Source organism: Teleopsis dalmanni, chromosome 1, assembly GCF_002237135.1.
Source record: "Teleopsis dalmanni isolate 2A chromosome 1, ASM223713v2, whole genome shotgun sequence".
Lineage (NCBI taxonomy): Eukaryota > Metazoa > Arthropoda > Insecta > Diptera > Diopsidae > Teleopsis > Teleopsis dalmanni.
In genome coordinates, this window is record NC_051846.1 from 187017258 (window position 1) to 187034628 (window position 17371).

At 26.2% G+C, this 17371-nt stretch overlaps 2 protein-coding genes and 1 non-coding gene across 5 annotated transcripts in view; 2 read left to right on the plus strand and 1 right to left on the minus strand.

The window, feature by feature from the left end:
* LOC119670772 (glutamate receptor-interacting protein 1) overlaps positions 1 to 17371 on the plus strand; it is a 391907-nt gene that overhangs the window by 59599 nt on the left and 314937 nt on the right. The gene's annotated exons all lie outside the window — the stretch shown is intronic.
* The window catches only part of LOC119670773 (double-stranded RNA-specific editase Adar-like), an 89072-nt gene continuing 82202 nt past the window's right edge, over positions 10502 to 17371 (minus strand). For 2 of the 3 annotated variants that reach the window (XM_038081177.1, XM_038081176.1), the window contains exons 8-11: positions 15507 to 15675; positions 14399 to 14498; positions 10732 to 11211; positions 10502 to 10672 (exon numbers count right to left, since the gene is read on the minus strand). In XM_038081177.1, the coding sequence (XP_037937105.1) occupies positions 10574 to 10672; positions 10732 to 11211; positions 14399 to 14498; positions 15507 to 15675 (848 nt within the window). In that variant the 3' untranslated portion in view covers positions 10502 to 10573. Of the gene's footprint in view, positions 10673 to 10731; positions 11212 to 14398; positions 14499 to 15506; positions 15676 to 17371 lie in introns of those variants that run through there. The other variant, XR_005251730.1, reaches the window with a different exon arrangement.
* Trnae-uuc lies at positions 15241 to 15312 on the plus strand. Its single transcript has one exon. It is a non-coding gene; the product is annotated as a tRNA-Glu (tRNA).

Here is a 17371-nt window from a genome sequence, read left to right on the forward strand (position 1 = left end):
TTCCCTATTTAATTAGTAAATCCAAAACGCTAGCCGCACTCACTCAACCCTTCCAACCCGACTTCCTGAGTCTACAGCTTCATCCATAAATCACAGCACTTACAGCAAATAAAATTCATATCAAAATGTCATATTTTTAATCGAGGAAGGAGTGCGCCGACATAAGTGACAATTCGTCAATTTGACAAGCGCTCATCGGCGGCATCAAAACCTAGAGAAGACGGCATTGCACGTCTCTTAATTAGTTGCCCACAAAAGTTGACATGAAACATTAAACAAAAAAAGCTTGACGAGGAAGGAGTGCGTCAATGATATTGGGTAAAAAAATAAATACGAAATTCATAAAATATTTGATTGAGCACATTTACCGTATGCCGAAGAGCCTATTTAAGTCCCCCAACCAACCTGAACAATATACTTCAAATCATATCTATTATTTGTGGTTGTTTGCTCAATGCAATGGGAATGGTAGGGACTTGGTAGTGCTTGTAGTGTTGCTCGCATATAAAAATAAATCATCACAGCTGCTCGGAACACTTATTTGAATGCAAATGCAACTTCAACGCCTTCACTAAAAATACTAAACTATATGCAGCACATCACTTGCAACTCCATCAACTCCATCCACAACAACAACGACAACCACATTCAGTCGCAAAACGACGACAATCTGCTCCAAATTAACACGTGGAAGTGTCTCACAACCCATTTTTTTCCCTCTCGGTGTGTTTTTTGTTTGGATTTCTTTTTTTTTCCTAAAGTGTCGCTCAATTGTGTACGCCGCTGAAGCGTGGAAAACTAATTTTCATATTTTCATAATTATTTAGTTGACTTCATTTTCCTCCTTCAACCGGACTTGTTTGTTGCAAGATTTTTTCAAATTTTTTGATTTGTGTTTCCCCGCATCACTGCACATGGTTGTCATTTAATTGTACCACGTGTTTTTGATAATGACACAATAATTAAGCAGACGTGCGCTAGGTTTATTGCCTGTCTCCAAGAAGACTCACGCTCCGTACTGGAATCTTAAATTCTGACGCCGCTGTTTCCTTTAATTTTTGTAATTCCCTACAATATCTGACAATGCCTTATTATAAGAGTAAAGTTCACTAGCGAAGTACATAGATGAATGTACTTGAACTATGCTCCTAATTTTATGTTTTAAAACATCAAATATATACATTTATATATATATAACATATATACATATATATACATAATTATATACCCTACACGTATATAATTTGAAAATGGTATAATAAATTACTAATGACCGTTGTAACGCAGTATAGTTGACACCAAGAATTTTTTAAATCAATTGTATTTTTTTTCGATATCAGAAAGGCATTCTCTCTGACATTATCTGCCTTTAATTAAAATGTAGAATAGAAAATTAGTAGAAACACTGGATCTACAAACATAATATAGAATCGGTCGAATGATATGCACAATATATCTAATCAGATCACAACGCTTTCTGGCCTATAATAATAATAAATAAGTGGGTTATCTATACAGCTATCTTTTTTAGATGCACGAGAACTTAAAATGATAATATAAAACAGAAATACTGCTGGAAAGAAATTTTTTTTATTTTTAAAATTTATTTTCCGGAGTATATCCGCTGCTGCTACGAGTTACATGGTCCATTCGATTAGTTTAATTTTTGACTATTTTTTGAAATAAATGTGGCCGTTAGAGTCGATAGGGACATCAACATTGGCTTCATATGTTTCAAGAGTTGCTGGTTTGTCGGCATATAGCTATAACTTAACATAACAAGTAATAAAGACGGTAAATCGCACGAACGAGTGGGACAATTAACAGGACAACTTCTTGAAAAAAAATTGTTACCAGTTTGATTTCGCAGTACATCGATTGTTAAGTACGGTATATGGCAAGCTGTGACCGTCTTGTTGGAAACAAATGTCATCGACGTTCAACTGATTAATTTTTGGTAACAAAAATATAATCAGTATAACTCGTTAGCGCTCGCCATTTACCGTAAAGTTAGCTTCTTACTCATTTCAAAAGGAATAAGGACAAATGAAACCGTCAGCATGTTTACCGCACTACACAGTTAATTTTATTATATCTAATTGTGATTCGTTAATGGCTTGACGATTATCTTTGCTCTATATACCGCAATTTTGATAATTGACGTAGCCATTTAAACATAAATGAGCTTCATCACTAAATCACGAAGTGCTTAATTAACAGCTACAGCTACAAAAACAAATCTATGCAAGACCTGAAGAATGAAAAAGACATTCTAGAAAGTCCAGTGCGCACTGATAACATTACTATGAATATCGTAACGCTTCTTAACTTCAAAGTCTTCAAAGTCTGAAGATGAGTGGTGATGAACAGAGTTACATGGAAAAACTCAACTCATAAAAGACAATATCGATTTTATATATGTAGACATCCAATAAATTTTATTTGCTTCAACGATGGATCTAATTTTTGGTTATTACGATCCCTACAGTTCAAAGAGCATTCATAATAGCAATCAAAACGACCTTATTTCGATTTGTCATTTTAAAATGATATGTTATATTTATCATATACGAATCATATTATGTTTAATATTATTTCGTTTGACGTTTATGTGATTTTCATGTCATCTACAACCCACCAAACAATTCTGCAGGAATTCCTTGTTTTTAACACTAATATCATTTTTAAAAGTAATAGAAGCCACTCTTATTGTTATAACCATTCATAAGAACACAAAAATGAGCACAATTTCGGTTGCATTTTAAACAAAGAAATGGACTCATTTCTATGCCATTTGGTTCGAAATCTGGTTAGTTCGAGTGCTGTATAACTATTATTATTATTATTGTGCTAACATCTCTTCTATTAGAAGGAACAATCAAACACTGCCATCACCATTAAGATCTATATCCGTGGGAAGAATCCCTAAGTTAATCTGCACAAAATGAAGCCATTGACAATCCTAACAACATGTCTTGTTTACAGATTCCAGTCATTATATGATTCAATAAAACACGAATAGCGGAACTGCTACTAATAAGTGTGTGTGCGAGTTGTGCTAAATTGATGCTAAACCAATTGGGACTTTCCTTGGGATTTTTTGCACTGCACACATTTAGACATTTATCAATACGTATCGACACATTATCGGCACAACTTAGAATTTCCCTCATTTAGAACACAACTTAGCCTAACTCGCACACGTCCTAAATACACTGTATTACTAACTCTTATTACTATTCAAAGGAACAACAGGATCTAGAAGATCTGATCTGTGTCTTTGTCTTAACTATCCCTACAAAGAGTTTTCTACGTCAAATTGAACATATTCAGCCTATCGCCAAGTGTTACAATGTGTCTTAGTTCCGAATTTCCAAGTGTTATTCGGTTCAATAAAAGTCGATTGAAGATACTGAAAACGTTTCCACGCAATTGCAAGTCGGGAGCAGTTGAAGAATGAGCTGAATTTCATTATTCAGCTCACAAAATCTCAAAATGTCGGTGACATTAAGCCTAATTTTTTAACAGAAGCGTGTCCAATTAATTAACCAGTATTTAAATTACTAGGTTCAAATTTATTCAGAAAGTCTGAAACTTGTCATTCTTTTTCTTGTTTTTTTTCCTTTACGAATTATTTGTTCATGTTGGAAAATAAAAATACCAAATACACTCAAACTGTTAGCCCAGTATTTTGCAAAGTTTGAAAACTATTGGGTTGTTATATTAGCTTAACGATAATCTCCGGAAATATATATTAATGAAAAATTATTCGAAAACTTTATATTTTAAATACCAAAAATATTAGAATATAATTGTTTATTATTACCCCTCCATTTTTCCCCGCCTTTTCCTTCTCATAGATACATATATAAAAAATAAAATCGTTCAACATTTTAAGTTCTTTGTAATTGAGAATTTATTATTCAATTAATTTATTAATCAAAGTCTATAATTAATAATTAATAATAAATAATTTGTAATTTTAAATTTAAATTACATTTTAATTATTCTTTATATTAAATATTATATTATTCTCTTATTAGTTGTTTTATTTTGAATTATTATTATTATAATTTTTAAATTTTTAAATTTTGGGACGAAAAACATAACATTTGTTTTCTGCTAATATTGAAACTTATTTGTTTTTCTATACAATTTTATTCATTTTTTGATTATTTGTGTGTAGGGTATGTTTTAGGTATTGAGGACTTTCCGAATATGTGAAATAAGCAACTTTTCCATACTACTTAAAATATTTTTTCTAATTAATTGAAGAGTAAAATTTGCAGCAGGTATATATTTTTATATTTTTATCTTTTTGAAATTCAATAAAATATTTCTCATTTCTTATTATTTTGACTTATGTTTTATGGTTAAAATTGTTTTTTAGAATATAAAACACTATTATTGATTTCATTATATTATTTTTATAATTTTAATATAGTTTAAAAGTAAGTTTTAAGTTTCAGTTGAAAATATACTGCTAGGTTGAGAAGTTCTTATATATGTTTATATTATTATGAAGCATTAAATAATAAAAATAAATAGAAAAAACTATAAAATAAACCTAAACAATATAAAAAAACTACATAAAACAGTACATATATATATATATATATATTATTATTAAAAAAACTTGAAATATTTGAATATGTTTGAAAGAAGAAAATTCAAAATAAGGAACCCAAAAATTTATTAATAACTTCCGTTAGGTTCAAATATATTCGGATATACTCTATTTGAATTTTGAATATACTAGCTTATTTACATGGAAGTAGCTACAATTAATATCATAACGAACCACATAAAGGCTATACAGGATTTAAAAAATTAATAAAAATTATCATTTCAACACAAGTTTATATTGTGCTATAACAGATCAGAATGCGCGGTACTGAAGCACTTTAAAAACTAAAATTTCATGTTAACGCTAATCGGCTTATTTAAAAATACATATCGTCCAATCATTGTGAATATGGCATAAGAAATAAAGAATTTATTTTTATTGCAAATATTACCAATAAAATATTTAAATAAAGAAAAAATGGTGAACACATGCTGAAACTAAATATTTTTCTTTTTTCTTTTTTTCATCAAATTAATCCGATTTCTTTAGGATGCTTTCAATGACACTTCTTTCACACAATATGGATTATCTTAAGAATTATAAATGATATCTTATCTAGCTAAGACGATGATCACTCTCCGGTAAACAACTATGCCCGTGATTCTGATTCCTGAGTCCTAAATTCTGAACTCCTATTATTCCTAGAATAATAGCAACATAAACTATCTATCAATTTTAAACCTCTGAAGCAACGGTTCATTTTAGCTTAGGATATAGGTTGCTAGCATGGGCACATACAAAACTCATAGATGGAGATTATGTGAAATCTTATTGAAGTTAAAGTGAAATAAATATTTTGGAAAAAATTCATTATAACTAGTGTTAAATGGTACAAAATAATTAATGGAAGATTTTTAACTCAAAACTTCCTTCTTGTATACGTGAATGGTAGACAGAGCTAGTTAGCCGAGATCGGGAAACTAACGATACCAAACTTAGAGTACAGTAACACATTTAAAAGTTAGATATCGCACTTAAAGCGATTAATTCAGATATATTAGACAAATATCATTACACTAGATATCATCCATGCTCTCACATCACCACAACAATCTCTTCTTTAAATACAGTTGTACCAATCCATCATAGAAGTGGAGAACTTCCTTATCTAATCCATCATGACAACTTAATAAATTTTGTTATTTTAGACTAACTTTAAAATTATTTAAATTTAAATTAGTTTTAATAATAAATATAAAATAATCGCAAAAAAAAACAAAAAGCTGATAGAAAAGAAGTTTCTTGATAAATAGAAATCGCAAAACCTAAGAGAAATGCTTCGCTAAATATAATTTGTTCTTCCATCATTAAAGAACTATATTTAAATCTTTAATATTTATTTTATATACTATAATATTATATTTTGATTATTAAGAAAGAAAGATATATAGCATTTCATAGAAATTATTACATTATAGTTGTTATTATTAGTTTAATATTGTTTAAGTTTAATATTTTAATTTAATTAGTAAAGAGTTTTTAGTTTTCGCGTCTATAAAATTACTTTAGTTTTAAATTCTTAAATACTTTAATATGATTTAGTTTTAATAATTTTTAAATTAAACAAATTTGTATTAATTGTTTTAATTGTAATTATTATTTTGTTAACTATTTTATCTTACGTATGTCAGATTATATGAAAAGCATTATAAATAATTTTATTTATCGCTTTTTAATTTTAAATAAAATTTACTTTTTAGGAATTTTTTATTAAACTTTTAAAATATTTTATAAATAATTTTTAATATATATTGTATATATTTTATTATAATTGTATTGTTATTCATATTGCTTTATTCGAAGAAACCAAACATAATTATTTTCTGGTTGTGTAATTTTTTTATATAGATTGTTTTCTAAACTAATTAAAATTAATTACAGAACTTGTTTAAAATATTTATAATAATAAGTATTTCTAATGTTTTAATTTATATATTAATTGATTTTAATTAAATTGCAACTTTTTAATTTTTTTTTAGCTCATTCTACCTTCGTTTCATCGCATTTATTCAATTGTTTTTAATTACTTTTAATTATTAAGTATTTAATTAATTTGGTTTTAATCCTCTACGCCGGCTTTTAGAATATTTTAGAATGGATAAAATGCAGCTATGCTGGAAGTACTAGTAAAATTTAGTATCACAGTATTTTATATAAGATCAAATTTATATTTATTTAATTTTATATAACTTTTTCATAAATTTTATTTGTATTCTTTTTGTAGTTTTTTTTTTTGCATCAATAATTGTGATTATAGGTTTTTTTCACTATTGTAAAGATAATTAGTTGCATTTGTGTATATATGTCGATGTGTTTTTTTTTGTGTATATTGTTTAAATGTATTTATTTATATATATTATAACGTGTATTCTTGTATTAATTAAAATTTTAAAAACTATGCTCGCTATATGCTAATAATTATACTTCTATAATTTCGTTATATTTCATCACTTAAACTTTTCCTAATAAAAAATTTTATAATATATATAAAATATTATTTTTTTTTTAGAAAGAGAGATATAGAGTTGAAGAGAAAAGAAATCCTATTATAGCAGAGTAAAAATAGTAAATCTACATATGTCTCTAACTAATTATAAATCATTTTTCAAGTCAAATTTTTTAGTTCGTTTTTTACAAATCTACTTTACATACTCCGTATAAAAAAACATGTGTACTCCATTCAGACCAATCTCAATATCATTTTCTATTCACAATTGTGTATATAAGTAAAAAATTTTAACATATTTATATATCATCATTAAAATTTATATATTAGTTTACAGCATAAAATTTGCTAATCAACTCATGAGTTTATACGATATTAAGCACTTAATATACTTTTATATCAAAAAAGAAGTATAAAATGAATTAAAAACTGTATATTACAATTACTAATTGTTTATAATGTTAAGAATATATAACAACTATAGTATACCCAACTTCACTGCAATATATTAAATAAGGAAAACCATACCACAGTTAACTTTTTAATAATACTTTTTTTAATACTTTTAAAGAAAATTAGCAAAAATAAATAAATAATTTTATTTAAAAAAAAAAGTTTTTAAGATCAAATAAGAAGTAAATAAAATTAAATACCTAATAAAAATAAATTATAAATAAAAACAAATAATATATAAAGAATAAAAATAAATAAAACTAATAAATAAAAATAAAACTAATATATAAAAATAAATTATAAAAATGAATAACAAACAAAAATTAATAAATATTGTTATAAACATAAATAAAAACATAAATAATGAATAGAAATATATAAAAAGATATAAGTAATAATTTATGCAAGAAAAAATATACATATATAAAATAAAAAAAAATATATAATTAAAGAATAAACAAAAATAAATAAAAAATAAATAAAAATATAAGACAAAAAAATAAATAAAAATGTATTATAAGTAAATATATAATAAAAATAAATAAAAACATGAAAAAATAAATAATAAAAACATACACTATAAAAAAATAAATGTAAAAAGAATAATAAAAATAAAAACGATGTCAAGTGTACTTTTAATATTTTTTATTTAATATAGTCAATGACGAAATTATATATATATACACTATGTAAAAATAAATAATAAATAAAACTAGCTAAATAAAATAATATTATTATAATTAACTTAATAATAATTAAATTTAAAAAATCTTACCATGAGTATATAAAATAATTAAGATGAATGAAAAAAATTAATTAAAAAGTGTTGAAGAAAGTCCAATAAAAATTTTGATGAAATAAAAATATTTCATAAAAGTGTGAACATTTTTTTTACACATTAGAAGAAAAAATGTGAATACAAATAAAACACAATTAAAATAATTTATAACAATTTTTTTATTATATTAGGAATAACGAAATGAATACAAAAAAGGCTTAAGACAACATGAAAAATAAATAATATAAATGATGAAAATGTGTTATAAAGTAATAATAAATATTGTTTAATTTTATTAATCTCAAAAATTCTTTCAAGTGTTCTTTCAAGACTTTGTGTGATGTAAGTTAAACTGTGAAACAATTGCACATTTTTTTATATATCCTAATCAGTTATAATAAACCAATTCTATATGTAAATTTACACTTTCATGCCGTCTAAACTTTAACTAATAAAAAATCAGTACGGTGTTAAAAATAACAAAACATTATTTATATAGTGTGGATATTTTGAATTTTATATAATATAAATAAATAAAATTTTAATTTTTGTATTGTTGTTTACCTTGATGTCTAAGTTAATATAAGATTTGATTATTTAATAAAATTAAATACATTTTTACGTTTTAGATAAAAAACTATAAAACAAATTATTTATTTATTTTTTTAAATTAATTAAAATTCGCTTTTGATTTTTGTAAATTCAATATTTGTTCTTATAGATTTTCTATTGCGTATTGATTTCAAAGTATAGCAAAAGTTTGATTTTATTTTTTAAAGAAAAAATTTTTTATTTCCAAATTAATTTTATTATTTTATGTATATGCCATATATAATACATATATTTATATATATAAAATTAATTATATATGCATTAATTTAAAAAAATTGGATCATCAATATATTGAAAAAAAACTTTACAAAAGAAAACTATTACATTGCAACAAACTTACTGATATATGTAAAACATATATAAAACAACTAAAGTATCTCGTTTTTATTTAAAAATATATAGATTTTGTCGTCCATATAAATTTTTAATTTCAGGATGTAACAGTATACACAGTACTTTTACAAACTCACACTAATAAACATAAAATTGAAAGAAAAAAAAATTAATTCCTAATATAAAATCTCTAAGTTAGTGTATGCGTTGTATATAGCGTATTGTGTGTGTGTGTAGGGTGTGTGTGCTTCTGTATTGTGTATATATTCATCTATGTTCATAACAATCAAACTAAATTTATTTTAGTTTTTAAAATTTATTTATCTAAAACTAGTATATTTATATATAAATATTATTATTGATATATATTTTTGAGAAGTCAATTATATTAAAATTGTGTGTTTATTATATTATAATATTCTTATATTATGGTTTGCATATACATATATATATATATATTGCAATATATTTAAGATTTGTATGCAGAATTAGACTAAAACGCCATAATACTTGCTTTACTTAGTTCCAGCATATTAGCTACATTCTATTCTAGAAATATTCTAGAGCAATTGTGATAATGAATATAATGCTTATTAAATAAATTATTAGCTTTAAAGCTAATTAGAAAATGATTTTTAAGTTTTGTTAATTTTATAATATTCGTACAACAAACGCACAGCATGTATTGTATATGAATTAAAACCAATTTTTGAAAAAATTCTGACAATAAAATCATTATAAAATTTAGTTTTTTTAGAATTTTAACTGCGTTTGCAATATAGAATATCTCAAATATTTTGTTATAATCACCAAAATATCTAAACGTTTCCAAATTAATTTCCATACAATTTTCGGATAAATTCAAATTTATTTTGAAAATATTTAAAATACATTTCTCATGTACATAATTGTCGTTTTGTTTGAAATTCTTAGAGAATATGAATTTGAACTTATAACACTTTTGTGTATTTTGTAGAGTGTTGCTTAAATATTTAGTAGCATCTACTAAAGCTTTAAATATATAGACTAAATATTTTAACAATAATTTAATTACTAATAATAATAATTTAAGTATATATTTCATTTTAGTAAGAGGTTGAAGAGATTTTGATCCTTGGAAAACAAACTTTGTTATTTCACTCTTTTTGTTGCTGTTGATGATGTTTTTTATGTTATATATTTTATTGATAATGAAGACGATAAATTTAGTTATAATGACATATTTTAAAATTGTCATTGGTTTTAAATTGTTAATAATATTATTATAAATTTTAATATTTTTATTATTTATAGTTGTAATATTAAACTTTTTCATTTTACGTAGTCATTCTGGAAGCGCAAATTCATCTTGTTCAATTGGTTTATTCAACCAATTACCAAGATCCTCACGACGAAATGCCGCAAACAGTTCACGTTTGGCAATCTAAAATTAAAAAATTTAATTCAAAAAATTATATTGTAATTAACATTTATATAACTTACTTGGTAATCTTTAACCCTATTTTTAGTCTCTCCATACAAAGCTGTAATTTTTCTATTTTGAATTCCTGGCAAATTCTTCATTAAATAACCGTATTTCATAAAATACATTTGTTTGGTAATACGAGATACTTGGTTATTGACTGTTTTGCCTGTAAGTGAATTCACAACTTCTACTTCGGTATCCCCAATGGTCCAGTTGATACCGAAATTTGGTGCCTTTGCCTGGTTACGTGGTTCTGCAGACGTAACCAAAGCTAGCCGAGGCTTATTCAAGTGATAGGGCGGCGGAAGACCTTGTATTGATTTTTCTATACGTCCACAGACAGCACGATACATATGTTCTGGGTGCAATAGACTGCCCAAAACTATGGAATGCAAATAAATCGGTTCAATAATAGATGACAGTAGAGATCCTTGTATGCCTACTATATTCCAGCGAGCAATTTTATCTGAGCAAGACATCGTTAGTAAGCGTTGGCCCTGTATTTAAGAATTAAAATGGATCAAAATGGAAAAATGAAGTTTAAAAGACTATAATAGATTAATAAGAATTATGTATATCGAGAGGGTTTATCTCTAGCCTTGACATTGGCCAGATTCTTGCCTACATAATTGCTTCTGGGTGATTCTAACTTGATATTTTCTTTACTACCCATTATTACGAGGATTTGTGGATTCGAAACGATTTTCTTAACTAATTGGAGGGAGGATTCGGATCTCCCTTCATCACAACTTACTAACTAACTAGAGGGTCTAATGTTTGATAAAGTAAGGTAACAGAATACTCAAGAAGGATAGACGATCAGTAGTCAGTATGAAGACAATTAAAAGATTTTAGAAACAACTATACTTCAAACTATCCGTATTCTAATCTTTTACTAAAACAAGAACAAGGTAAATAAAAAAAAATAGAAAGACAAAAATATAACTACATTTACTCTAGAATAGGCTGGAGTAGGTTTTAAGGTTGACAGATACTTTCAATAGAAGAAGTTATAAAGTTTTTTAAAAATTGCTAAACAAACAGTGACCAGATTTACATTTCAAAATTACTAATAAATTCTTAGTTCTGAACAACTTTAATTATAAAATTATCTTATATTGGAAGAACCACTTCAGTATCTATAAAGACAATTGAAATGTTTTTAATATGACCAAATCTGGTTCTGGGTCTACATCTTGGAGATATTAACTTTAGCATCAACAAGGGTTTTTTTTTTGTATTATAAAACAAATTTAATAATAATACTACGTAATATAGGCAGATGTTATCAGTGGTATCACAAAGGTAGATATGAAAATAACTACTAGAATTGATTGGGTTCTACTTACTGGAGATATTCGTTAACACAAACGTAATTACAAAAACCTATTCACGATATCACGATAGTGACAAAATTCTAGGAATATTGGAATCTACATTCTGGATCTACTGATTTTAGTATAATTTTATACTACAGGCTAAGATAATTTAAGTTAATTTATAGATAATATTATCTTTAAAATAAAACTTAAATGATACTTGACAAAATTTCCCATTTAGACACCAATGATTTCATATCGTTTCGTAACTACTAATTTAAAGACATTGTGGCATTATATCGATCTATCATAGATTAAGTACAGTGGACGTCCAATATAACGAATTTTATGTTGCACCCCTTGTTCGTTATATCGAAAAATTCGTAATATCGAATGTTATACATTTAGCTACCAATATGGTTATTTTTAGGAGATTTCATATATTTGAGTTCATAAATTAACTTATAACCACGTACGAGTATACATTTATTTAAAAGTATTTTTTATTCGGATGTTACAAAAATTATTTATAAGAAAGGACGCATTCAATCATAGTGTAGAGTAAAAAAAATCATTAATTTTTGTTTGTTTTTTACTACACTCAAGACTTTTCTGAACAGCTTTTTCTTGTAGTTCTCTTAGTACAGCTAATTTTGAAGTTTCATTATTGTTAACCGCCCACTTTATGCATTTTTCGAAATGATTTATGGCATCTTTATGTTTAATAATTTCTAAATTATTTTCTTCTATATTTTCGTCATCAGATCCATCATCCTCGTCCGAGACATCGATGGTATTATCAGCATTATTTCATTTATTAACTTCGTACGTACTAATGTCACACTAACAATAAAATTGAAAATATAATATAGGATATTTAATATGTACATATGTATGTCTGGATAGTATTTCGTATATGATAAACTGAATTTGTGAACAACAGATCAGTGGCGCCTGCATATATGCATTTTGCCATATATAGGCATTTTTCTCAGAAAAAAAAAAACGGACAATTACATGCATATTCAAAGCTGAATAATGCTAGTTTTATAGTAAAATTATATTCAAAAGCATAATTTGTATAAAACAAAAACGAATAAGGAACAAAAAATTTTTTGTTCGTAATATGGAGCAGAATTTTTTTTTTCGTTCGTTATATAGAACAATCAATGTAAATATTTTGGGTGTTCGTTATATCGAAAATTCGTAATATCGAGCGTTCGTTATACTGGACGACCACTGTAATTGAAAACTTTCAGGTGATAAAGGAAACCAAAATATGTATCCCGAAAGATTACGATTAAAGATGAAGACAATGAGATAATGAACGTGGATTAGAATAATTAATTTTTTTGCAAAATTCTTGCAGGTATACGGATTCAGATAGTTTAGAAGTATAGAAGTTGAATACACCCGACGATTATCAATAAACGATTCTAGTATCTTTATTCGGGTTTCCAAATGTGATACAGTCAATAGCTCTTAATTGTTTTGGTTAGCTTAAAACACTCTGGTTGAGATAAGACAATAGCATCAACAATGGCATCAATCAACCCAACCTATTGCCATGCTGTCTACTACACTATACACCTAGATACAATAAGAGATCTCAACCTAAGTCCGTATTTTGGATACAATATTTTATATTTAGCATCAAGTCAAACTCAACTTCTGTTGTGATGTATTCTATACCGAAATCTTCACTATATGCAGAGTTATAGTCAACAAGAAACCTTTTATTTTTAGTGTAACCTGAATTTTTATGGTGCTGTAGGACAAGATAGAAATAAACGGGGTACTAACTCCCGACGGAGCAGATTGATATTTTGTGCTGTAACAGACCCTAACCGAACAGAAGACATTCCGCCTTCCGAATGAAGGCCAGAATGTCGTCCGCTGAGGACCTCCTAATGTTAGAAGGGGAGAGTAGCTCTCCTTCCAGGGACTTCCTCCTGGCCCAGATCAAGACTGGGCTATGGTACTGTATATTAACTTGTAATCACAGTGTAAGAAGCTAAGTTCACTAGAAAACTTCAGCTTAAGTAAATACCATGGGACTGGGATCCATGGGATCTTCCGATGTAAAATATTATAATATTGTTAATATAGCAATTTAAACTAGTTGAAAATAAGAAATTTAACAAAGATTCGAAAACTATATATGTATCTAAATTATACACTGCTCCCTGGAGTTATTGATTCTAAGAATCACCTTTTATAATACGCTTCTTGAAAAGGATTAATAAAAATTTCAAAGGCGAGGACAATACGCCCATACCATAACTATCCAAGTTCGACGAAAAAACTTAGGGAGAAATTGAAAAAAAAAAAATAAAAAAACATGATAATAATTATAATTACTCACCTGTAAAACACCATCCCATGTTTGTATGCCATCACTGCTCTTTACAGGTATTGTGCCTTCTCCCGACTCTATTTTGGTTCGAAGTTGTCCACGCGCTTTTCTGAATGGGTTTAAATAATTTTTTGTTTAATTTTTTAAATTTTTTTAATTATTACAAATTCAAATAAGCACAACAGCAAAAATATTTTTAATGCATTTTTAGTTGATGTCAGTTTATTTAAAAGACATTCAATACGAACGAAGACGTGGACAAAAACGAACACGAGGACGAATACGGGTACGAGAAGAACGGAGCCATCGCAACCAAGAAGATGTGATGTGAACGCGATTTTGTCATCAAAAACAGATGAAGGCAATAAAAATTCACACACATAAAAAAATGTATAAAATAAAATAACGCAAGTAATTAAGAAATTATAAGAATTTATTTTTCGAACAAATTCAAAAACAATAAAAAAAAACAGAGAGGAAAAAAAGAGAAGAAAATATTGATCCACGTTTAAAACTGGAGTTTTTTATTTTTTGTTGTTGAAATATAATTAAACAAAATAGTTGTTTTTTATACAAACTAGAACATTTTCAATTTCAATTTGTATACGCCAAAAATATTAAAGCAATTTGGCAGTACTGTTGTGGAGGAATATCCTAGAACAGTGCTACCAAACATCTTGCTTTTAGATTTGCTTTGAATGTGCTTTCAAACAAAAACAATACTTAAAATTTATATTTAAAACAAGAAGAAAAAACGTTTTGGGTAGGCGTGGCAATTCCTGGGGATTTTTAGAATTTTTTAATATTTTTGCCAATTTCTTTATTGCCTCTATGACAGATACTGAACATTGTCCCATATGGTCTAGTGGCTAGGATATCTGGCTTTCACCCAGAAGGCCCGGGTTCGATTCCCGGTATGGGAAAATAGTTATTTTTGTATTAATTTTCATATACAAATTTTGTATTCATATAGTATCTGAAATTTTTATTCACCAACTTCAAACGTTTTTTCTTTAAGTTAACAAATTTCTCTACTAATTTTTTCTACAGAAAAATTTATTTTAAAAAGTAAATTTTAAAGTAATTCGGATACAAAATTTGTTTGTTTTTTACCAACCTATTTGGATGTTTGTCAACACCAGTGTCATTTTCGTGAGGACTAAAAATCCGTGCATCACCACATGGCGCTGTGTTTATATATAAATGGAAATGTACACCGGATTTTAGTTTATAAGGGTATTGCCCATTCTCTTGATTCCTCACGAAAATCGACTGATTTGCTGTTGCTATAATAAATCAAAAATTAAAGAATTGTTTTTGCGATTTTAGTTATGAATTAAAAAATTAGTTTTATTATTAAATTATTGTATTCTATTTATTGTTTAAAGTATTTGTTAAATAAATAAAAACAATACCAAAAGTTTAATGAGAATGTGTTAGCGGAAAGAACACAATGAATGTGTTTAAATGTTATTAAAAAATAAAAAATATATAGTAGAAGTAAAATAAATTTAATTGCATTTTTTTTATTTAGATTTTAAAAGCAAAAGAAAAGCGCAATACAAAAAGAAAGCTGCAGAAATAAGTACAATAATAAACAAAAAATAGTATATTATGTAAACTATATTATAATACATTAATAGTAATAGTATATGTTAAAAATAGTAAATGATAAAAATTCCAAAATTTTAAAAACAAATAAAAATTTTGAAAGCAATAAAAACCTAAAAAAAAAACAATTTTAAGATTAAAAACACAACTTAAAAATTAAAAAGACAACCTAAAAATTAAAAACACAACTTGAAAATTAAAAAAATAAATTAAAAATTATTAAAAATGTTTAATTTATATATAATATAATTTAAAATGTATAATATGTATTATAAAATTTACAATGTATCATATATATATAATAAGACAAAAAATGGTGTGAAAAAAAGTTTGTGAAACGCTGATTTTAAATGCTCAAAATAATATAGAAAATATTCTATTTATAAAAACTAATAAATATATAAAGTATAGTGGTGGCTGACAACATAATTATATTTAGTGAATATTTTAGAATTTATTTTTGCCATCGCTGTCAAACTATTTTTGTTTATAATTATTTAATTGAAAAAAAAAAATATTCTGCAATACGTTTGGAACGAGGGTTGGGCAATAAAATTTATTATATATTAATTCAAATCGTATAATATATCAAGTATGCAAATGAACTATTCCTCTTTAAAACAATTCTTAGTCCCTTTCAAGAATTCAACTGGATTAAATAATGCGATCTAAGAAGATTGTCACGATATTATGGATGAACTATATCATTAAATTAGATTATCAAAGGATGTGGAAAAACAGAGATGAATTAAAATATGTTAAGACTTAAGTTAAAGAGCTATAAAAGAAATTATCTTCGAATGTGGATTCAAAAGAAGAGAAATTAAGTATTTGATTCTTCACCTATCAGTTCAATTTATGTAATACTCAAAAAAATATATAACTAGGCGCAAATTAATGTCTTTAGGGTATTTGACGGAATAATTTCCGAACTAGTACATTATAAGAACAATAACAATTATATCCAGTTAAAATCTTGCATAGAAGGTTGATGACCTCTTAACCCCAACTTACTAATATTAAATCTTCATGTAAATGAAAAAAATTATGATAACATTTAGTGCTATTTATTATGAGAGGACGTTTTCGCAATCGACTAATAGGTAATGGATCTCTAGGTATCACTCGATCTCGTTGTTAAAATTTTGATGTGAAAAGTATTACTCGCGATTGCCCTACCTATTAGTGGAATCAAATTTAGCTACTTTTAGTAAGTATAGTAAATAACCGGCATTGGTAAGTTGTACAAATACGTTGTTATAGAAAGAAAAAGCTCGATATAATAAAGATGAAATTTCACAAACATTTGCTAGGATCGAAGGAAAGTTTGCTTTGAATTTCGTAGGTTAACACGGGTATCATCCATTATAA